Genomic DNA, 24,622 nt, shown 5'->3' with positions numbered 1-24,622 from the left:
AACAACACCGGAAAAAGTGACTTATGGCTGTTTTTCCACACTTAGGAAACATCCCCACAGTCAGGTGGTCCCCTTCTAGCAAGCAAAGTCAATGGGGGAGCCAGATTCACTTAACAACTGTGCTACTAACTGAACAGCCACAAGGATTGACTCAAGGACTGGGGCAAGAAAGCTCGTCAAACGGAGCACAACTCAACATCTGTCTTGCTTAGCCGCAGAAATATTTGCGCTTGATTGTATCAAATGATGGAGGATATTTGTAGCTTAGAGTTAAAATGAGGGTCCTTGGTGCTCTCTGAGCTTAGTTGCTTTCTTGCAGATGTTTCCTTACCCAAAGAATAGAATAGAGAATAGAATAGAGAATAGAGAATAGAATAAAATAGAATAGGAGAATAGGAGAATAGAATAGAATGGAGAATAGAATAGAGAATAGAATAGAGAATAGAATAGAATAGAGAATAGAATAGAGAATAGAATAGAGAATAGAATAGAAAATAGAATAGAGAATAGAATAGAGAATAGAATAGAGAATAGAATAGAGAATAGAATAGAATAGAGAATAGAATAGGAGAATAAAATAGAGAATAGAATAGAATAGAATAGAGAATAGAATAGAATAGAGAATAGAATAGGAGAATAAAATAGAGAATAGAATAGAATAGAATAGAGAATAGAATAGAGAATAGAATAGAGAATAGAATAGGAGAATAGAATAGAGAATAGAAAACGGAAAAGGGATCAGAATAGAAAATAGAAAAGGAATAGGAATAGGAAAAGGATAGGATAGAATTCTTTATTGGCCAAGAGTGATTGGACACACAAGGAATTTGTCTTCGGTGCATAAGCTCTCAGTGTACATAAAAGATATAAGTGATAAATCATGATCATAGTCATCATAAATACATTCATCATCAAACTACATAACATCATCAGTGCTAGTAACTAGTGACTAGCATTGATGCTATGTAGTTTGAGTAATGAAACGTCTGCAAGGAAACAACCAAGCTCAGCGAGAACCAAGGGCTTAATGGTGGTTGTAAGTAGAGGACTACTGGTAGAAGATGCACACCAAGTATATCCCTTCCCTTCAAATTTCTCGCAAATGCATCAGTAAGAATCAGGAGCTAGGACAGTGTTTTTTTTTCCAGGATGAAGTTGATTTCCAGTTATTCCCAGCAACATTGAGCCCCAAGGATCCTAGCCAAGGTGGCATCAGAAGTTCTTAGTTATGGCCAAAAAGAAAAGAAAAAAATTGGGGGAAAAAATCACATTCTGCTAAAGGAGAAAAAAACAGTCACGGCTACCCAGGCCTTGTCTGGGAAACGGGACCAGGGGCTATAAAACTGTAGTGTTTCATCGTCACAATGTAGTGTTTAGGTGTGATTCTTTGGTCTCAGCATCTGGATTTTTGTTTTTATGGTCTTCAGGAAGAGTCTCGAGGCAGAGAAGGATCCCATCCAATTCCACACAAAACAGCCAAGGGATGGCTTCAAACATACAAGGTTGCCCCCCAGCTGTTAACGCAGCATCAGGGAGTAACGTTTCGCAAACTATATCGCAGTGTGGCCGAAATGTAAGCTGCCCTCCTGGAAGATTTGGGCCCACGAGGGGATCCCCAGTGCCGAAGCCACGTGCTGCCCAACCCCTGTGTGGAGGGGAGGGGCTCTGGGTGTCCCCCTGGGACCCTAGTGGCCTAGCTGCCGGTCGTCGTAGGTGCTGTATCGCTTGACGTGAATGCGCCTGACTCGGTCACGTGGCTCGTAGTTGCCGTCCTCATCTTCTCCGCGGGAGGCCTGGCTCCGATTTTGGCTCGTGGCCTCCAGCAGGGAGTTGTCAGGCACCCGGGGAGTCTCGTATAACAGGATGTTAAGCGTTTCCTCGTAGATGCGGGCCTCAGGGAATTCGACCTGGAGGAAGAAGATGTAGCTTTAGAAATCGGAGCAGCGGTTTTTCCGACTATTCTCCTTGCTCCTATTTGAAAGCAACTCATTCAAAGGAAGCATCCGAGACTCTGTTTTAGTTTGCATGCTATTATATCCTGGCCTTGAATAAACCGAGAGATACCATAGCAACTGTCTGTGGGAGTCAGAAATGGAAAGCCGGACACTGTCTCCACTATCTGGATTTAAGATATTGCTCTCTGCCATTGAGGAGGCATGCAACCGCAACCAACAGCAGCTGCAACGGGTAGGCCTCCAAAAACCTGCCCAGTCTTCTTTCGAGCGATCTAAATGGGTGGCTAGCCAAGCGACATCCACTCCAAGGAGGCCATGGGGGGGGGGGCATTTGCCCAGGTTCGCCTGGTGCACCAGTTGCGCCCCTACCTGAACCGGGAGGTTCTCACAACAGTCACTCGTGCCCTTGTGACCTCTAGGCTGGAATACTGCAATGTGCTCTACATGGGGCTGCCCTTGAAGAGTATTCGGCGACTTCAGCTAGTCCAGAATGCGGCCGCGCGAGCGATTGTGGGTGCACCTCGCTTCACCCACATAACACCTATCCTCTGCGAGCTGCACTGGCTACCTGTCGATCTCCGGGTGCGCTTCAAGGTGCTACTTGTCACCCATAAAGCACTTCATGGTAGTGGATCTGGGTACTTGAGAGACCGCCTACTGCCGATTACCTCCACGCGACCTATTAGATCTCACCGATTAGGCCTCCTCCGAGTTCCATCTGCCGGTCAATGCCGACTGGCAACCACGCGGAGGAGAGCCTTCTCGGTGGCAGCTCCGACCCTATGGAACGATCTCCCCGTGGAGATTCGTACCCTCACCACCCTCCAGACCTTCCGCACAGCCCTCAAAACCTGGCTATCCCGTCAGGCCTGGGACTAAGATTGTAACCCGCCCAAATGGTATGAATGTTGTGTTTTTTAAATTTGTATTGTTCTATATGTCTAAAGTTTGTTTTTCCCCCCTCCCCTCTTGAGTTGTGAGCCGCCCTGAGTCCCCCCAGGGAAAAGGGCAGCATATAAATTTAATAAAATACTATAAAATACTATAAAAATACTATAGCTTCATGACAGGCAGAAAAAGAAACTCCGAAAGGAACCTCTTTAACTTCTCAGACGGTCAAAAAGACGGTGGGAGATTGGTACTTTCAGGCTTGCAAGATCCTGTTAAGGTAGCCTTACAATAAAGTCAAATTAGTTCATTGGGTCATGTTTTCCATCTAGTCTGCCTGGACTGCCTGAAGTGATGTCCTGTCATCCCCCACATCCCGCAACAGCAGGTATCTCAAGTATTAATCCTGAGACCTTCACAGAGGACTCTCAGCCATGATTCTCCGGTGCCCGGAATCACTGTTGTGGCCTGTCAGGCCTCCAGCAGCCGAATCAGGGGAGGAGGAGGTGTGGGAGTCAGGGTATCAGGCCTGCAGCCATCTTTTCTTTTGGATCTTTAGCCTGCCACACTTTCTATTATTCTACTATGCATTTTCTATTGTGGGAGGGGGGATTATACGGAGTTAGAGATATGTAGCCATAACAACATTCTTTCTAGAAAGCCAAGGTCATCCTTTGTCTTTGCACCTCTGCACCTGACCAGAACTGGATGGGACGAACTGCCAGCATGGCAGTGGGAGATTGGACCATGTGATGAACTTGTGGGTGTGGGGGCAAGATCTTGAACTTTCAACTGGGCGGGGAAAACCGGGAATCTTTCAGATTTGGGTTTTTCCCAGATGAGGTAACATGGCTCTCTTAATAAATTGGAACTTTGAGGAATCCTTTGCCTCGGACTCTGATTTAATTTTGGATGCTATTTGGAACCCTGACACAGGGTCAGCATCAAGGCAACCTGAGAGCTCCGAGGGGGGAGAAGGAATGGAGCTGTCAAAGAGAGAGAGAGGTGGAGCCTGGGCTGTCCATCAGCCCTCAGATGGAGAGTGCACAGCCCCCAGGTCTGGAGGTGGCTGATGAGGTAGAGGAGGAACAGCTGCGTCCATTGCCTCATACATGGATGCGCAGAAGGCAGAGGAGAGGAGAGCAGTGGAAATCTATGGGCTGGCCCTTGGGATGGAAGAGCCACACCGCTGCCTACAAAGCCCCACCCTAGTTCTGGGGATAAAAGGCAGGGGGCGGAGATGAATAGATGTGGCAGACAACTATTCATCTCCCTGCCGGACGGACTTGTTAGCCTGCGGTGAGATAGTTGTTTTTGCCAGCGCTCCTAATAAAGGAATCATTGATTTAACTTCAGAAGGTTTGTCGTGTTTGGGGAGCTGGGTCAGAACAATTGCCGGTTACCTTTGTCTGCTTCTTTTCCGTGGCGTAAACGATGGAGGTGCAACAGACCTCGGCTAGCTTCCGCCCCTGGCCAAAGAAACTCCAGCAGCAGATCTCGTCCCCGATGACGTCCTTGATGAAAAGGACTCTCTTGTTGAACCGGAGCGAGAGCTTGTCAAAGAGTTCGATGTTCTTCAGGAGATTATCGTCCGAGGTGCTGGAGGGAGGGGAAAAAAAAACAGCACTGGCTTTATTTATTCAATTTGGACACCACTCAACTCGCCATCGAAAGCGATTCCGGGCAATTGAGAAGCTGGAAGGATTCTGTATCTCGATTTTCCTCCACCACCAAAAACGTCGTGTTGAGAGACCTGTGGCTCGTCCCTAGCTCCAGAGGCTCTCTTGGGCAAGCAGAAGCATCTGGAGATAAGAGGTAGTCCTCGACTTGTGACCAGAATGGAACCCAAAATTTATTGTTGCTAACGGAGACAGTTAAATGAGGTCTCCCCCCCTCCCCAATTTTACGACCTTTCTTGCCACGGTTCTTAAGTGAACCACTGCAGTCGTGAAACAGTTGGTCAAACAGTTGTTAAGTGAATCTGGATTCCCCATTGACTTTGCTTGTCGGAAGGTCGCAAAAGGGGATCACTTGGTCCTGGGACACAGCAATGGTCATAACTATGAATCAATTGCCAAGGGTCTGAATTTTGATCACATGACCCCAGGACACTGCAACTGCCATAAATGTGAACCGGTTGTCAAGCATCCAAATGTTGATCATGTGACTATGGGGATGCTGCAAGTCGTAAGTGTGAAAAATGCCCATGTCACTTTCTTGGGTGCTGTTGAACTTCGAACAGTCACTAAATGAATGGTTGTAAGTTGAGGACTACCTATATAGAGGTTCTCACATTCTAAGTGTTCCAACACAGACTGCTCCCACCTGGTACATCGTTGAGCTGGGCCTCTGCTTCTACCACTCTGGCCTTCAGCAGAAAAGAACAGACCAACATGGGGCAAAACTCACTTAACAACTGTGTTGCTTAGAATCAGAAATGTAGGATTCATTTATGGTTGTAAGTTGAGGACTACCTGCAGCTAAACTTAACAAATCTAATTCCTGACTCTAGGGGGCAGTACTCATCGTTTCAAAGCCGAAGAGCGGGGGTGGAATGTGTTGTGCCACCCGATTGAGATTAGCTAGAAAGCAGGAAATCCGAAGATTCTAGCTAATATAAATAGCACGTCACACCTGATCGTCGGAAATACCAGTTTGCCCAACCGGTAGCATTTCACCCCTGGTTTGAAGATAGTCCTCGAACTACAGCCATTCACTAAATGAACGGTTGTACGTTGAGGACTACCTGGAATTCAGCACCACAGTACCTGCTTGTTGTCCAAGATACCCCTAGCTTAACATCCTGTCCTGTCACAGGTGGATTACAAAACTAGTGAATTTGTGTCCAAATACCAGTTAATCTTTAGCTCTGATTTCTCATTGCTAACTTCAGCAATCTCGTCGTTTACTTTAAACAGTGGCAGCTTCATTTTTTACTGCCGCTACTGTAATTAATACTATTTTACCTTGCACTTTGTCCAGAGAATTGTCATATTAAAGGTAGATAATGTTAATAGCTAGTAAATGTTAATCAGTGGCAAAATAATCTTGACTGCTGTTTTGAAAACTTGAATGTATCATAAAGCATCTAGGATCTGTGCCTAGGATTAATTACAATTGCTTTGCTAGAGTAATAGAACTTTTCTGTTTAATGACTGGCTTCTAAGGTGATTTTGAATCTGATAAAATTCCTATTCACTCCAAGACGTCCTTTTGACTTGTTTCGATAAACACAAAAAGTATATATTTATTGGCTTTTAAAATGTACACTTTACATTTATATTGTATATCGGCTATCGGCTCATCACAATTCTGTCTGGATGGTTTCTTGTGATGAGCCGATAGACTGAGAAAGGAAGCAGCATGCCTCCTCCCATATTTGGGCATACCAGGGGTTGTGACACTAAATACATATCTATTTCCCTGGCTCAGCTGATAAAGGAGGAGAACCTTGTGGCTTAGTGGCTAACACAACTGCCTAACATGTAATGCAGCACAGGTTCGAATCCCAGTAAGGGTATGGCTAGCTGATGAGAGCTAAATAGCTTGAAATAGTTCTATACTAGTCTCCCTTTATTTATTTATCAGCACAAATACAACATATATATATATAAATGGCTCTGTTTGTGTGTGTGTGTGTGTGTGTGTTCCAGCATAACTCTGGAACGCCTCGAGCAATTTCAACCAAACTTGGTACACAGATGACTTACTCTCTGGAAACAAATACCGTGGGGGTAAGACACCCCTAACACCCCTCAGGGCGTGTGTGTGTGTGTGTGTTCTGTTACGATACAGGCTGTTGTGCCTTCAAATGACTTCTACTGTACTGCCGTAAAATGGCTTCTACTGTACAGCGCAGGGGAGTTGCCATGGTAACGGCAGTACAGTACTCCACAAGAGGTCTCCCTCTGGTAAGGGGGAAAATCCAACACTAGAAATTACGTCTAGACATTCCCCCCCCCCCCATAAATAAATACCCGGGCAACGCCGGGTTATCAGTTAGTTATATCTATTTGCAATACATGTTACATCTAATGCATCCTCCGCTTATGACTAATTGAGTTAAGGTTATAGCCTGTAGTTATGGTTGTAAGTCGTGTTGGTTGTAAGCTGAGTCAGCCATGTGACCGCACCTAATTTTACACCCCTTTTTGTGGCAGTTGTTAAACAACCACCCTGGAATTCATTGTTTGCTATGGGTAGGTTTTGCTTGAAACGGGAAATAAATGCCAAACGCTAGCAAAAACATCATAAATCAAGGTCATGTGACTGTGGGACACTGCAAATGGCTGTAAATACAGGCTGGTTGCCAAGCGCCCGAAATGCGGACATTTAACTGGGGGCAGGGTAGGTGGGACGGAGGCTGTTGGAATTCCAGAACCGGGTCATAATTACCTTTTCTTAGGTCCATTGTAACTTTGAACAGTTGCTAAGTGACCAATCATAAATGAGGATTACTTTTAATGTATTTTATACCCACACACATACATACATACATATGTTTGTGTGTGGAGACTCTAGAAAGAGTGCAGAGAAGAGCAACGAAGATGATTAGGAGACTGGAGACTAAAACATATGAGGAACGGTTGCAGAACTAGGTATGTCTAGTTTAATGAAAAGAAGGACTAGGGGTGAGAAGATAGCAGTGTTCCAATATCTCAAGGGCTGCCACAAAGAAGAGGGAGTCAAGCTATTCTCCAAGGCACCTGAAAGCAGGAGAAGATGCAATGGGTGGAAACTAAACAAGGAGAGAAGCAACTTAGAAGTAAGAAGAAATTTCCTGACAGTTAGAACAATTAATCAGTAGAAAAATTTCCCTCCAGAAGTTGTAAATGCTCCAACACTGGAAGTTTTAAAGAAGAGATTGGATAACCATTTGTCTGAAGTGGTATAGGGCTTCCTGCCTAAGCAGGGGGGTGGACTAGAACAGTGTTTTTCAACCACTGTGCCGCGGCACACTAGTGTGCCGTGACATAGTGTAAGGTGTGCTGTGGGAAAATTACTTTATATATAGTCAATATAGGCACAGAGTTAAATTTTTTTAACATTTTCTAATGGTGGTGTGCCTCGTGATTTTTTTTCATGAAAAAAGTGTGCCTTTGCACAAAAAAGGTTGAAAAACACTGGACTAGAAGACCTCTGTGGTCCCTTCCAACTCTTATATTATATATTATATTATATTACTTTATATTACTTTATATTACTTTATATTACTTTATATTACATTACATTACATTACATTATATTATATTATATTATATTATATATTATAATATATTATAGTATATTATAGTATATTATATTATTATAGTATATTATACTATATTATATTATATTAAATTATTACATCACATTATATACATACCTTCACACACACACATATATACATATATACCTACACATATACTACACATACACAGACAGACATTGATATATAGATATAAATGGGAAATGGCAACCATACACACACACACCAAATTACCACAGCAGGGACCACCAACTCAACTGGGTCTTAATGTCTGGGGGGGAAGAGCGAGGTCTGGATAACTTAATGATAAAGAATGATAAATTAAACAATGATAAATTAAACAAGGAACCTGCTAATTTCCTCCGGCTGAGGGATGATTGCTGCCCTTAAGCAACATGCTTTGTGGGTCATTCCACACCATAGGCTGAGCCAGCATAAAGAATACGTAAATTTCCAGCAAACATGAAAAACCAAAATAATAATAGTAACAAATAGGAGTTTCTACAGATTTAAGTATTGCCCCTTCTTTAAAAATACAGCCTAGGGGCAAATTCTGGAGGAGCAGTCCCAGATCCCCAAACTTACCCTTCCGAATTATACCCATACAAGAGATTGGTGGGTTCATATATTTCCTGAAATACAACATGGGCCTATTCAAACAGATATAAGGAATATGTTATCTTTCTGCATCGGTACAGGTAGTCCTCAATTTACAACCACAATTGAGCGTGAAATTTATGTTGCTAAGTTAAATGAGCTTACCCCATTTTACGACTTTTCTTGCCACAGTTGTTGTTAAGTGAATCATTGGATTTGTTAGGTTAGTAAGCCAGTTGCTAAGTGAATCAGGCTTCCCCACTGACTTTTGCTTGTGAGGTTGCAAAAGGTGTCTGTCAACCCGGAAGTGAACCTGGATGAGGCCATCTTGGAGGCTTTGGGGTTGCCACAAAGCAGAAGAAAAGGCAGGGAGGGGGGGAAATAGCTAAAGGGGGCTTTTTAGCCAAAACAAGAAAGTTTTCCTGTGGGAACCAAGGACGTTCTGACAGGTGGCTGGCCAGAGGAGGAGTAAAGTAACCAAGCAACCAGCCAGCACCTTGATTGGACAGCATGACCAGTGACTTGCCAGGGGGCGGGGGAAACTTTTACTTTTTAATCAGGTGAAAGCTGCGGGAACTCTCAGAGTCGGCTTTTCACCAGTTGTGCCAATATGATGTATCCAATAAATTGTTCTTCGAGTAATTTGCCTGCCTCAGAGTTCTGCTTTCTGTGGGTGCGTTACTTGGAATGCTGACATCGCCGTTGTGACTTTGAACGGTCACTAAGGGAGCTGTTGTAAGTCGAGGACTACCTGTACAGTGTAGCAAAGCTTTTAGGTCTGTTTGGGGTCTTCCTAGATTCAACTGGTGGATCACCGCAGGGAACAGAGAGGTGGATCGGACCATCCTACAATTCCAAGCTTGGTCTTTTAAGCTTCAGCATCAACCCAGAGAAGAGAGGCGTTTACCTTGTGTAGGAGTATTTGTTGTTACTTCGGTTGTAAAGGAGCTTCACCACTGGCTGAAAAAAAAGGGGGGGAGAAAAAGGGGTGTCAATGCAGGCAGAAGAAAGAACATCAAAGCTCACGGAGACTCATTGTCCTGGATCCCACAAAGCTCTGGGAACGGAAGTACTGAATGTTCCCAGGCAGTGGTGGGATTCAAATAATTTAACAACCGGTTCTCTGCCCTAATGACTATCTGGGTAGGTGGGGCTCGGTGGTCATGTGACTGGGTGGGCGTGGCCAACTCAAAGTCACTCAGGTCGATGGACGCTTCGCCTTAGCTGTTGCAATGTGATAAGGGTTAACCAGAGAGGCAGTTTCTGTAAGCAGGTCAATAAAGATTAGGCTAGAACAGTGTTTCTCAACCTTGGCAACTTGAAGATGTCTTCAAGTTGCCAAGGTTGAGAAACACTGGGCTAGAAACAACACTAGAATGTTTCCTTCCTGCCTTCCTTACAGGATTAGCCCTGTAAAGTGGGGGAAAACAAAAGGAGATTTCTTCCAACAACCGGTTCTCTGAACTACTTAGAAAGTTACCAACCGGTTCTCCCGAATAGGTGCGAACTGGCTGAATCCCACCACTGTTCCCAGGTCATTATGGGAACCTACAACCACCATTCCTGATTCAGATGTTTTACACAGGTAAGAGGAGGAGAAAAACTCGGTTCTAATTTAGATGAAAGCTGGGACATGACCACTGAAATAAAGACAGGGGTAGAGAAAGCTCGAACAGCCTTCTTCAAAATGGAAAAGGTTCTTCTGCAGCCACGACATAAGCCTAAGATTGAAAATTAGGCTTGTCAGAGATTACAATTTTTTTCTATCCTGCTCTACGGAGTGGAGATTGGTCTCGGACAGAAAAACCACTTGAAGGGACTAGCAGCATTTGAAATGTGGATTTCAATAGGCGGCTGTTACGTATAAGCTGGGTTGACAAAATCAGAAATGAGGAGGGGATAAGGCACCTGGGAATGTTCTGACCCAGGCATCCTTAACAAGCAAGAAGCTGAGTCTTGTTTCCCCGGCGAAACCCCTTTTCTTTGCACGGCCGTGAATTCCTTTCATTCACAGTCCGCAAGGCTTAGCAAACGGTCTTTTAGTGGGCTGTTTATCAAATACAAACCTTATCTCATTTGGCGAGCTGCCAAATAGCTAGTTCCAAATGCAGGGCAAGGCAAAACGTAACACAGAGTCTCTTATAGTTGCAAACAGAACATTGTTTCCTGCAAAAGCCCCCTCCCCGTTGGCTCCTCTTTTGTTTCCTATGGGAGGGTCCAATCACCTCCAAGGTGTGGCTTTACTCTTAAGTCGACCCGGCTTTCTTAATTGTTCTTGTCTTCTGGCAGCTCTGCGCATGCGCACACTGGGAACAGGCTCCAGCTGTTCCTCTGCCTTGCTGTTCTCTAGCTCCTTCTCTGCCTCTGACGCAGAGCCCTCATCTGAGCATTCCTCAGCCCCCAATTCCTCCCCAACCTCCTCACTGTCCATCTCTGCTGTCAGCTCCACAAACTGCCAGGGAAAGCCAAGGGAAACCATCAAAACCATTAAAAAAAATTGGAAGTTAGAATATTTTGGACATATAATGCGACACCCGGAAAAATATGCCATACTTCACTTAATCCTCCAGAGAAAGATTGAAGGCAAACGAGGCCCAGGCAGAAGAAGAAGATCAGGGCTTCAAAATCTAGGGTTTGGGCAAAACTCAGCAGCACTTTTTCGTGCAGCTGTTGACAAAAATGGGATTGCCAACATGATCGCCAACGTCTGATGACAGATATGGCACAAGGAAGAGGAGGAGAAAAACAAGACTTGGAGGTAATCTTGCCAGGCCTTCAGATTCCCAGTAGGGGTCATCCTTCATTTACGACCACAATGGAATAGTGTAGATGTAGGGTCTCCTGCTTGGGCGGGGGGGGGGTTGGACTAGATGACCTACAAGGTCCCTTCCAACTCTGTTAATCTGTCTGTTAGATTGAGACCAGAACTTCTGTTGTTAAGCAAAGCAGTGGTTAAGTGAGAACCCCCCACTGGTACGGAACCTTCTTGCCATGGTTAAGCAAATCACTGCAGTTGTTAAGTGAATCATAGCAATAGCAGTTAGACTTATATACTGCTTCATAGGGTTTTCAGCCCTCTCTAAGCGGTTTACAGAGTCAGCATATCGCCCCCACAGTCTGGGTCCTCATTTCACCCACCTCGGAAGGATGGAAGGCTGAGTCAACCTTGAGCCGGTGAGATTAGAACCGCTGAACTGCAGATAGCAGTCAGCTGAAGTGGCCTGCAGTACTGCACCCTAACCACTGCGCCACCTCAGCTCTTGAAATCATGCAGTCTTGAAGCAACTCAGTCTAGAAAAAGTTTAACCATCTGATTCTTTTAAAAGCGCATAAAATCCTTTAGGAGGCCGTTTGACGTAGGTGAGACTCAAAAGTCTGTACAGCTTTCCTTGCTGGGAATTTTTTTTTAAAAAAAAATTGCCATGGAGCAACTCTGTGGCTTTTGCACAGGGGGGAAACAAAGGCACAGCTGCCATCTTCACTTTTTTGCCCTTCACTTGGATGTTTCTGGAGTAGCTCCAAAGAAACAATAGAGAGAACAATATAATTTTATCCTTGCAAACCACCCAGAGTCACTGAGAGTGAGTTGGGTGGCCATATAAATGTTCATGAATGAATGAATGAATGAATGAATGAATGAATGAATGAATGAATGAATGAATGAATGAATGAATGAATGAATGAATGAATGATAGGCATGACTATTCCAAGTACTCCTTTGCAAGTTATTTCCTAAATTGGGGAATCTTATTTGGAGCAGCTGACTGCTCCTTAGAAGGCCAGATCCTGATGATGAAAGTCAAATACTTTGGCCACCTACTGAGAAGGAAGAAAGACTCACTGGAGAAGAGCCTCATGCTGAGAAAGATGGAGGGCAAAAGAAGAGCGGGACAACAGATAATGAGGTGGCTGGATGGAGTCACCAAAGCAGAAGGCGTGAGCTTAAATGAACTCCAGTGGATGGTAGAGAACAGAAAGGCCTAGAGGAACATTGTCCATGGGGTCGTGATGGGTTGGAGAAGACTTCACAACTAACAACAACAACAAATTGGAGCAGAAAGGGAAGAGGAACAATGGAGAACCCAATCTACTTTGGAGGAGACCTCCATCATTAACTCTACCCACCTCCAGCAAATGCTGTGTGTTCCCCCAAACAGAAGAACCCCAACATAATAAAATTGGTTTTATCTGCCATAAACTTAAAAACTTTGAGCTGCAAAGGGTAAACCACAATGGTCCTTCTTCAGATATTTATATCACTTCTAGGTGTGTTCAATAGCATGGAAAATGTGGATATTTAAAAGCTTAACGGAGCCTCCTTTTTCCTCTTCCTCATTCTTAAGATGCCATGGCAAAGTTCAAACTCCCAGCTACTGATAAGGAAGACAAGTGGCTGGCTTCACAGGTGGTGCCAAGCCAGGCTTGGGGTGACTCTGGCTTGGAGCAGGTGGTACTTAAACACACACACACACAAACCTTATTAGCTCAAGGACCACACCAAACCTGTGGTCAAGATCCCTTATATTAGAAGTTTGGGGTTTTTTTAAAGGGTAAAATGCTGCTTTAAATGATTTTTTTTCAGTCAGGCAACATTAACAAGTCTGACAAGTAATCCTCTACTTACAGTCACAATTAGCAGCTGAATTTCTACAGTCGCTAAGCAAGGCAGTTGTTAAGTGTGATTTTACAACCTTTTTCCTCGTAGTTGTTACGTGAATCACTGCAGTTAAGCGAATTTTGCTTTTAAAAAAGCAAAATAGCAAAATAATATAGATAACCCTCAACTTCATGATGACAATTGGCCCAGACTTGTTAAACAAGGGGGTTGTTGAGTGAGTTGCCTCCAACAGCTTTCCACCATGGCTGTTAAGTGAAGCACTGCACTTGTTAAGTGAATCATGCACTCGTTTGGCAAATGGAGTTTCTCCCTGTGACTTTGCTTGTCGGAAGCTGGCTGGGAAGGTTGCAAATGATGATCACATGATGCAGGGATGGTGCAATCATCATAAATACATGTTGGTTGCGCCTGAATTTTCATCCCATGACTGTGGGGATGCTACGACAGTTGTAAATGTGAGGACTAGTTGTAAATCGCTTTTTTTTTAAATGCCACTAACTCCAAACTACACCAATGGTTGCAAATCATGGACTAATTGTATTAGGACAAAAAGGGCAGCCCACATGCTGGACATTCTCGTCTCCTAGATTAGTGTAATGTGTGACTGTCTAGGGAGATTCTCAGTCATCCAGGTCCTGGTTGTCCCAATGGTGCCTTGGGATAACCATGTCCCAAATGGTGTAGCCAGCCAAATGGTTGTCCCAAATGGTGGTAGACTTTAGGAGAAACCCTCCCATACTACCACCTCTTACAATACTAGACAACACAGTATCAACAGCAGAGACCTTCAAACTTCTAGGTTCTATCATATCTCAAGACCTAAAATGGACACCTAACATCAAAAACTTCATCAAAAAAGCACAACAAAGAATGTTCTTTCTGGGCCAACTCAGGAAGCTCAAACTGTCCAAGGAGGTGCTGATTCTGTTCTACAGAGGAATTATTGAGTCTGTCATCTGCACCTCCATAACTGTCTGGTTTGGTTCTGCAACCCAAGAAGACAGACACAGACTTCAACGGATAATTAGAACTGCAGAAAAACGATTAATACAAACCTGCCTTCCATTGAGGACCTGTATATTGCATGAGTCAAAAAGAGGGCTGTGAAAATATTTACAGACCCCTCACATCCTGGACATAAATTGTTTCATATCCTACCCTCAAAACGACACTATATACGCTGCATACCAGAACAACTAGACACAAGGACTGTTTTTTCCCAAATGCCATCACTCTGCTAAACAAATAATTCCCTCATCACTGTCAAACTATTCACTAAGTCTGCATTACTATTAATCTTCTCATCGTTCCTATCACCCATCTCCTCCCACTTACGACTGCGACTTTATTGCTTGTATCCCTATAATTTACATTGTTTCCTAGTATGATTTGATTGCTTATTTGTACCCTATGAATGTCATTAAGTGTTGTACCTTACGATTCATGACAAATGTATCTTTTCTTTTATGTACACTGAGAGCATATGCATCAAAGACAAATTCCTTGTGTGTCCAATCCCACTTGGCCAATAAAGAATTCTATTTTATTCTATTTTTTTCAAGAGGCAACTGGACTTTCTTGTTTTTCTTTGAAGATGTTTCGCTTCTCATCTAAGAAGCTTCTTCAGCTCTGAGAGAGCAAAAACATCTCCAAAGAAAAACCAGAAAGTTGCCTCTTGAAAAAAGCACCTTTGGGACTGTACAGGTAGTCCCGACTTACAACAGTTCCCTTGGTGACCATGAAGAGAGTGAGTTATGACCATATTTCATAGTTGTGACTGTTAGGTAAGTTCCCCGTTGGGAGAGCGAGTGCGTTCAGAGAAGCGTTGTGAGAGTTGTGTTGGAGAACACACAAACCAGCATACAGAGACACTGCAGTTTAACTAAGCTTTTGCTTTCGTGGAAAAAGAGGTATCAGAGTCCATCAAACAGTCCAAGTCATACACGGATAAGACAGTCAGTCATCAATGTCTTTCAGTTAAGGGATAATCCAAATAACTTAGTCCATAATCATACAATCTGGTACTCAAAGTTTGCTAGCAGTTGCAAAACTTACAATAGCTCACGCCACTTTCTAACAGCTAGCTTCCAAAACACTCAGATCAGATCAGCCCAGCATCTAACAAACAGAGAGCTAATAGTCATTCTGCTCCCTCTTATGGCTGATTGAGGAAACAGCAACCAATCACATTTTACAGTATGATTTAAAGAAACAGGTACAGCATTGCTATATGATTTATATATTGCCAACCCAACCGTTAGACTATATTCCTAACAGTGACCACTGTAGTAGCCCCATAGTCACATGATCAAACTTCAGCCACTTGACAACTGACTCACACTTATGACGGTTGTAGCATTCCTGGGTCACGTGAGCACCTTGGGAGACCTCTTGGACAAGCAAAGTCACTGAGGAAACTAGATTCATTGTGACTAACTTAACTGCAATGATTCACTTAACAACTGTGGCAGGAGAAGTCACAAAATGGGGCAAAACTCACTTAACACATTTCTCAATTAACAACAAAAACGCTGGGCTCAATTGTGGTCGTAAGTTGAGGACTACCTGTAATGTGTGAACCAGCCCTTTTCATCTGCCCTCCTCATGCCCCCTCAGTACCTTCATGGCTGATTCAATGAGCCTCTCTTCCTCTTTCGGTGACGTGATGACAGGGATATTGCAGATTGGGTGGTAGGCCTCTTTCTTGTCCTGCAAACAGAATTGCACACATTCAGGCAGATTAGAACAGGGTAGACTGTCACCGCCTCTGGAATCTCATTGTTCTCAACGGCCGAAAGGAAGATTTAAGCACATCTGGCTTTTCCATTTTTCTTTTTGCCAAGATGTTGGGAGCGGGCTGTTGCAGGACATAATTTAGGCCTTAAGCCAGGGGTGTCAAACTCAAAGCCCACAGGTGAAATCTGGCCCACGGGATGCTTAAATCCAGCCCACGGAAACGCCCTGGAAATACCAAAGGAGCAGAGCGCGGTGCCTTTGCTGGCCAAAAGAAGCCATGTGCGGCCTGGTTTTGGCTGACAGAGTACTGCTGGAGGCCGGGGAGGCCAAAAACGGGCGGTGTGAGTGGGAACTTGGGAGGCCTCTGCACAGCCCATTTTTGGCAGGCAGAGTGCTGCTGGAGGCTGGGGAGGGCGAAAATGAGGTGTGTATGTGTATGGGGCGGGGGGGTGTTGCACAACTCTCCTCACCCCATATTGACCGGTAAAATGATGCTGGAGGCCGGGGAGGCTGAAAACGGGCTGTGGAGGGGGGGAGCTCAGGAGGCGTCTGCGCAGCCCATTTTTGGCATATAGAATACCGCAGGAGGCGTCCGCCCCATCTCTCCTCCCGTTCCTCCACCCCCCCGACCCACAGAGTACTAAATGCTGGTCCGACCCTTGAAGAAATCCAGTTCAACACCCTTGTCTTAAACCTTGCAGAGAATTTTGGTGATTAATTTCTCCCCCCACCCCTCCTGCACCACACTTTTCAAAGGTGGCATGAGAATGCCATGAATAGATATCTAAGGCAGTGTTTTTCAACCTTTTTTGTGCAAAGGCACACTTTTTTCATGAAAAAAATCACGAGGCACACCACCATTAGAAAATGTTAAAAAAATTTAACTCTGTGCCTATATTGACTATATATAAAGTAATTCTCCCACGGCACACCTTACACTATGTCACGGCACACTAGTGTGCCACGGCACAGTGGTTGAAAAACACTGATCTAAGGGACCTCTTCAGAGGTTTAAGAGAGTGACGGCTTTAAAGGTTGAAGACGCCATTTTCTTTTTTAAAACAGAGCACTTGAAAGATTCGTTGTGGTACATTGAGGTGTGGTGGTGTTGGTGTTTGAAGCCCTCAAATTCAGGACTGGGGGTGGGAGTGGGGCACAAGGGCTCCCATCTCTAGAATAATAATGTACATGGCAGACTGCAGTCTGTCCTTCCCCAAAGAACTTTAAATATATACTGGTTGCCCCTTATCAAGGACTTTTTCCGAGTAGGATGCTTGCCTTGAGTAAGGGTTGAGCTGGATGACCTCTAGGGTCCCTTCCTTCTCTTAAGCTTTTACCACTCAGCATGGGCAGCTATCTTACCTGCAAGGCAGCTTGACAGAGGTCCACCAAGCCCTGGATGAGGTAATATTTGGCTTCGGCCATCAGCTCCTTGATCTCCTGACGGTTCTTGGGTAGAATAACCGTGTTGTCCCGCAGGTAATTTAAGATGGTTCCAAAATGCTTCCCACAGCGGTCGATCAGGATCCAACCTGGGAAAGAAAGAAGCAGGCCTCGGGTTTCAAACAAAGCAGGTGAGAAAATTATCCCAGAGAGCTTTATTTTCTACCAAGACGACTCGTAGAAAAACTTGCCTCGTCTTGAGAGGTAATTCCAAACAGGCTGCAAACAGATCTCAGACAATGATGGCCTGGGCTAAAAACTTTTGGATATGCAACAGAATTAGATAAATGGCAGAAACTATGGGAGAAGAAATGTAAAATTGACTATGTCAACTGCATATAAAGAAAACCTGTATAAAATATTTTATAGATGGCATTTTGCACCGGCAAGATTGGCTAAAATATATAAAGATAGATCTGCCAAATGTTGGAAGTGTAACCAATCACTGGGCTCATACTATCATATGTGGTGGAGTTGCGCAAAAGCTATAATACAATACAATAGCAGAGTTGGAAGGGACCTTGGAGGTCTTCTAGTCCAACCCCCTGCCTAGGCAGGAAACCCTATACCGTTCAGACAAATGGCTATCCAACATCTTCTTAAAGACTTCCAGGGTTGGGGCTTTCACAACTTCTGAAGGCAAGCTGTTCCACTGATTAATTGTTCTAACTGTCAGGAAATTACTCCTCAGTTCTAAGTTGCTTCTCTCCTTGATTAGTTTCCATTCATTGCTTCTTGTCCTACCCTCAGGTGCCTTGGAGAATAGGTTGACTCCCTCTTCTTTGTGGCAACCCCTGAGATATTGGAACACTGCTATCATCTCTCCCCTAGTCCTTCTTTCTATTAAACTAGACATACCCAATTCCTGCAACTGTTCCTCACATGTTTTAGTCTCCAGTCCCCTAATCATCTTTGTTGCTCTTCTCTGCACTCTTTCTAGAGTCTCCACATTTTTTCTACACCGTGGTGACCAAAACTGAATGCAGTATTCCAAGTGTGGCCTTACCAAGGCATTATAAAGTGGTATTAACACTTCACGTGATCTTGATTCTATCCCTCTGTTTATGCAGCCTAGAATGGTGTTGGCTTTTTTGGCAGCTGCTGCACACAGCTGGCTCCTATTTAAATGGTTGTCCACTAGGACTCCAAGATTCCTTTCACAGTTACTACTGTTGAGCAAGGTACTACCTATACTGTACTTGTGCATTTCGTTTTTGTTGCCTTAATGTAGAACCTTACTCTTTTCACCATTGAATGTCATTTTGTTAGATAGTGCCCAATGTTCAAGTTTGTCAAGATCCTTCTGTATCTTAAGCCTGTCTTCTGGAGTGTTGGCTATTCCTGCCAGCTTGCTGTCATCTGCAAATTTGATGAGTTCCCCATTTATTCCCTCATCCAAATCATTCATGAAGATGTATTGGGTGTAAAAGAGAGCCTTGGGGTACTCCACTGCATACTTTCCTCCATGTAGATGCAGTTCCATTGAGGACTACACTTTGAGTGCGGTTGGTCAGCCAATTATGAATCCATCTGGTGGTGATGCTGTCTAACCCACATTCTTCTACTTTATCTAGTAGTAGGTTATGGTCTACCTTATCAAATGCCTTACTGAAGTCCAAGTAAACTATATCGACGGCATTCCTTTGGTCCACTAATTTTGTCACATTATCAAAGAAAGCTAAAAAAACATTGGACGAAAAAACACACTTGGTTGGAAAAAATGATAAAGCAGCATATAGACTTGAAACCAGAGATTGTTCTGTTGGACATTCTACCAGAAAAATATGATAAAGAAGTTACATATCTGTTTTTACAAGTGGTGGGTTGCCAATTTGTTTGCTACCGGTTCGGGCGTGCTCGCACATGTGTGCAACACTTCTGCACATGCACAGAAGTGTCCGGGTGGGTGGGAGGAGCCTCCCGCCATCACTACTACCAGTTCGTCTGATCTGGGCTGAACTGGAAGCAACTCACCTCTGGGTTTTACATATACTAACTGCAACCGGAACTGTATTTTCACAACAATGGGAAAACGCCGAGACTCCGTTAGATGAGAACGTAATTGAGAAAATACTAAGATGCACAGAAATGGACAGACTAACACGTATGGTTAAGGATAAAGAAGAGACTGAATAGTTTTTGACGTGGGATGTATTTTACCAATGGTTGGACAATGGAAACAGAAGTTAGAAATGAAGAGATATAAAAAGAGGAAATGTTAATGTGGAGAGAATTTGATGAGGATAGGTATTATTGTAATTATATTAATATATAGTTATATTATTTACACTATTGTGATGAATATAACAAATAATATGTGGATTATGACTGTTTAAATAACTGTACCCCCAGATCACATGGAAAGTGATATAAATAAAACAAATAAAACATGGGGGGGAGAGAAAAAGAGGCCAATTATAACTTTAATTAATTAGATTTAAAAATCCTTGATATGTCTCCATCCAATGGGACCAAACTCACTTAATATCTTACTTAGTAACAGAAATTTTGACTCAATTGTGGTTGTAAGCTGAGGACTACCTGTACCAATGCCAACTAGAACTCAAAGAAAGAGAAGCAATGCAAAACTGTATCTCCCACTCCCAAACTTTGGAGCCAGTAGAGAGGAATTCCTGTGCTAAGAGATCAAGAGAGTCAGCATGGATGCATCACCCCCGTTCTGCTCCCATCAGAGGTGACCCACAAACATAACTGATCCTGTTTCACAATGGAATATTCTGCAAGAGTGGCTGGAGATGCGTTTGCAAAAATGCAAAGTCAAAAAACACAAATAATTTATCTTGAAATTAAACTGTCTTATATTAAGTGACAGAGGGTTAAATTACTCAAGTTAGTTTAAGTACCAGAGGGGAAGGCAAGAAGCAATGGAGGGAAGCTAATCAAGGAGAGAAGCAACCTGGAATTGAGAAAAAACTTCCTAACCGTTAGGACAATTACCATATTTTTTTCAGGGTATAAGACACACTGGAGTATAAGATGCACCAAGGTTTTGAAGAGGCAAATAAAAAAAACTGTTTTTGCACTCTGCAGACCTCCCAAAAATGTCCTGTTTTTGTCAAAAAAGGACATGCATAGCCTTTAGGCGGCTTATAGAGTGCTCCTGGGGGTTGGGGGAGGGGCAAAATTGAGCAAAAAACGGCACTCTAAAAACCTCCTAAAGGCTATTCATGCCCTTTAAAAAAAAAAAAAAGAAACGGGCTCATTTTCGTGAAAAATGGGCCGTTTTGGGGAGGTCTGCAGAATGCAAAAACTTTTTTTTTTTTTTATTTGCCTCTTCAAAATCTTGGTGCGTCTTATACTCCGGGGCGTCTTGTACTCCGAAAAATATGGTAGTTGAATTAAATGTTCTGTTTTCTTCTGAAACCTTTCTTTTCTTGGATTTATCCATGGTTGGCCTACCGGGAGTTGAAAAGCTCAATAAATCGTGGGAGTCAGGGCCAGCATCAAGGCAACCTGAGAGCTCCGAGGGGGAAGAGGGAATGGAGCTGGCAGAGAGAGACAGAGGTGGAGCCTGGGCTGTCCATCAGCCCTCAGATGTCCATAGCCCCCAGGCTGATGAGAGTCAGTAGCCCCCAGGCTGATGAGGAAGAGCAGGAACAGCTGGGTTCAGTGCCTGACGCGTGGATGCACAGAAGGCAGGGGAGAGGAGAGCAATGGAAATCTATGGGCCAGTCCTTGGGACGGAAAAACTAATGCTGCTAGTGAAGCCCCACCCTAGCTTTGGGGATAAAAGGCAAGGGGGGGAGATGAATAAGTGTGGCAGACAACTATTCATCTCCCTGCCGGACAGACTTGTTAGCCTGCTATGAGAGAGAAACTCTTTGCTGGCGCTCCTAATAAAGGAATCATTGCTTTAACTGCGGAGAGTTTCTCGTGTTTGGGGAGCTGGGTTAGAACATCGGCTTCGCTTGTTTTCATCAGCACCCACCTTCCTTGTCGGAGAGCACCTCCATCCTTCCGCTGAACATGGCTTTCAGCATGGTGTCATGGCGCGTCAGCACCTGCACGGTGGTGTAATACAAGGAGCCCCCGACATTCAGCCGCACGTACTTATTGCCCAGGCTGCCGATTTTGGCGCTGCACCTCTTCGGCTTCGCTCCCGAAGCGGGGCAGAGGGTGGTTAAGCAGGTGTCGCCGGACATCTCCTTCTGCAAGTAGATGACAACACGGCAGTGGGTGGGCTTCACCGACTCCGCCGTGGTTGGAGGGGAAAACCGTGGGGGTCTCCAACTGGATTCTCAAGAACACCTTGGAAATCACTGGACCCACAGCTGAGAGACTCTAAAAGGAGAGGAGAGAGAGGAAAAAAAGAGATTTGTTTCACTGTTGTTGGTTGAACTGATTGTGTTGGGGTGGGTTCACACAACACGTTCAGCGGTAAAGTCTGTGTCAGGCCCGGAAGCCATCTTTTGCACTGAGCCTTCAGGCCTGCCACATTCAATGCTGCAGGAAAATGGGAGTGGGGGATTATATGCAGTATGGGAGATACTCTATATCAGTGGTAGTCAACCTTTTTCTACCTACCGCCCACTAATGGATCTTTCTTGATGGAAAAATTTCCTTACCGCCCACTAGTTTTTGTGCAAGTGCGGAACATGAGCATATTTCTTTTTTTCAGACATGGGTTCTAAATTTGTTTCACAATTTAACAACTACTTTTACTCTTACGTTTTGATCTGCACTCCACACAGTGCTTTTTTCCCTCCTCTTTTCCCTTTTATTACAAACACCAAAAACAATGCTGTATTAGGTGCCAATTTTTATTAAGTGTCACCATCAAAACAAAATTCCTTTTCCTGCCTTCTTCTTCTTCACCTTTCTTATAGTATTTCACTATATCACGGATCTCTTTTTCCCTTTTTTATTTTCTCTTTCTTCTTCCTTTACTTATTTCTTTCTTTTATTTTATAAGATAACAAAACTTAATTTATGAGCCAGACTAAACACTGCTTACTCTCCTCCTTTATTTTATCCCCTTTTCTCTATTTTTCTTCCCTTTTTTGTTAATGTTTTTGGATCTTTTCCTTTTTATCTCCTTTTTTTTACCTTCCTTAGGGCAATGTACAAAAGTAAGGCTGAGCTAGTTAGCCCACTTATTATTATTAGCCAACAACAATTCTCTCCTGCCTATAACTTTTCTATTTTGCAACTGCTCTGCTCCGCTTTATTTTATAAGATAACAAAACTTATCTGCCTGTCCCTGCTATCAGTTTCCACTCCTCCCCTTCCTCCTCCCACGTGTTTGCTTGTTTGCGTGCACGCGCACGTTGGTTTATTGATGTGTGCGCTCACGCCTGCCCACTCACTCAAAAGAAGGTTTTAACCTCTGAAGTCCCTACCGCCCACCTGGAATCCCGAAACACCCACTAGTGGGCGGTAAGGACCAGGTTGACGACCCATGCGCTATATAGTCATAACAACATTCCTTTCTCAGAGAGTCAAGGTCATCTTGCCCTGCACCTTGAGGGGTGTGACTGGGAGGCATCTCCAGTTGGGACGGGGTGTCAAGCGTGCCTCATTCAGTATCCAAGGAAGAAAACCCCCAGCTCCATTTGAATAGAGAGAAAAGTACTTTTACTGGATATGAAACGAAAACAGCTAAAGAAAAGCAAGATCTGAAGCAGAAAAGAGCGAACATATACATATCAAACGTTTACCCAGGACCTTCCCCCCAGTTACCCCAACCCAATGTCCAATCTGCAACTCCCAAAGGTGACATGTGGGGTGCATCTTCAAGTGGCATCATTCAGTTGGTATGCAGAGATGGTTGACCTTGACCAAGCCCAAACATGAACTATCAGGATGCGCAGAAGATGGTGAGAAGAAAACTCCCTTCCTGATAACTCCTCCAGCACTTAACAACTCCCCCCCCCCAAAAAATAATACCATATGCCCCCACCCTCCCCGTTACTATGGTAGCTGATAGCAAGCAAGCAAAGTAGAGGCTGACATGGGGCCTGATTGGACCACGTGGTGGACATGTGGGTGCTGGGCAGGGACTTGAATTTTCACTTGGGTGGGGAAAATCTGGAAGCTTTCAGATCCGGGTTTTCCCAGATGTGCCAACATGGCTTCTCTAACAAAATGGAACTTTGAGGAACTTCAAGTCTCGGAGTCTTCTTTCATTTGGGGGACTTATTTGGAACCCTAACATTCTGTTTTTATCCACCATCTTGCCTGGATCCTGCAACACTCTTTGCCAAAAAACGATGAAGCCATGTTATAGTTTAGCACGTGGTAAGAAGCGATCAGAAGCATTCCTCCAAAAATAAGAGCCAGAATTCTAATTTATTGGAACCAGAGCATTCTCTAGAGATCTATTGGTACACAATGACACATCTCCGGAGGGGATCAGGAAAACAACTGGGAGCTGGTTGAGGTTCAAGTTCCCTTTAGAACAGGTCAAACAGTGTTTCCAGGAAATTATTTTTTAAGATTTTTGAGCAGCTTGTACAGGTAGTCCTCCACTTACAAGCACAATTGAGCCCAAAATTTCTCTTGTTATGTGAGACAATTGTTAAGTGAGCTTCCTTCCGTTTTACGATCTAGTTGTTAAGTGAATCACTGCAGTTGTTAAGTTATTAATGCAGTTGTTAAATGAATCTGACTTCCCCACTGACTTTGCTTAACAAAAGGTGATCACACGACCCTGGGACATTGCAACCATGCTGGCCGGCTCAGGAATTCTGGGAGTTGAAGTCCACAAGTCTTAAAGGGGCCATTGTTCCCCACCCCTGTTATATGATGCCATTTAGGTACTAGACTTAGGGCAAATTCTTAAGGCGCTCTGACCAGCCCTTGACTTGATAAGAGTCAACTTCTCTTTAATTGAAGAATATAGGAAAAGTGGATTTAAACAGAAAATGGACACATATATAATCACACATAGATCCCCATGTCAGAGAGTTTTTAAAACAAATTATGAAAGTTATGTAGTTCTGAAAAATATAAACAGACCTTCTGTGTTCAGGAAACGGTCAACAGGGGTACTCATTCCAATTGAAGACCAAGGTTTTCCCCCCAACCCCTTGTATATGGCAATTAATCTTTGCCTTAATTTAATGGGATCTAACCAATCTAACTAAAGAGGGTACCTGGGATATAAAAATGATCTTG

The 24,622-nt window shown here is 43.8% G+C and overlaps 1 protein-coding gene across 3 annotated transcripts in view; it reads right to left on the bottom strand.

The window, feature by feature from the left end:
- Nucleotides 1–710: 710 nt before the first annotated feature.
- Nucleotides 711–24,622, bottom strand: part of TNFAIP1 (TNF alpha induced protein 1) — a 28,051-nt gene continuing 4,139 nt past the window's right edge. For all 3 annotated transcript variants that reach the window (XM_087717173.1, XM_087717174.1, XM_087717175.1), the window contains exons 2-7: nt 21,435–21,787; nt 17,405–17,574; nt 15,926–16,015; nt 9,596–9,648; nt 4,247–4,442; nt 711–1,907 (exon numbers count right to left, since the gene is read on the bottom strand). In XM_087717173.1, coding sequence (XP_087573299.1) covers nt 1,686–1,907; nt 4,247–4,442; nt 9,596–9,648; nt 15,926–16,015; nt 17,405–17,574; nt 21,435–21,648 — 945 coding nt within the window. In that variant the 5' untranslated portion in view covers nt 21,649–21,787 and the 3' untranslated portion in view covers nt 711–1,685. The remainder of the gene's footprint in view (nt 1,908–4,246; nt 4,443–9,595; nt 9,649–15,925; nt 16,016–17,404; nt 17,575–21,434; nt 21,788–24,622) is intronic.

This window comes from Thamnophis sirtalis, unplaced genomic scaffold (genome assembly GCF_051295495.1).
Source record: "Thamnophis sirtalis isolate CommonGarterSnake01/CBP01778 unplaced genomic scaffold, rThaSir2_p1.2 scaffold_6, whole genome shotgun sequence".
In the NCBI taxonomy this organism is placed as follows: Eukaryota; Metazoa; Chordata; class Lepidosauria; order Squamata; family Natricidae; genus Thamnophis; species Thamnophis sirtalis.
Note: the sequence above shows the minus strand (reverse complement) of the source record. Positions and strands in the feature narration are given on the sequence as shown.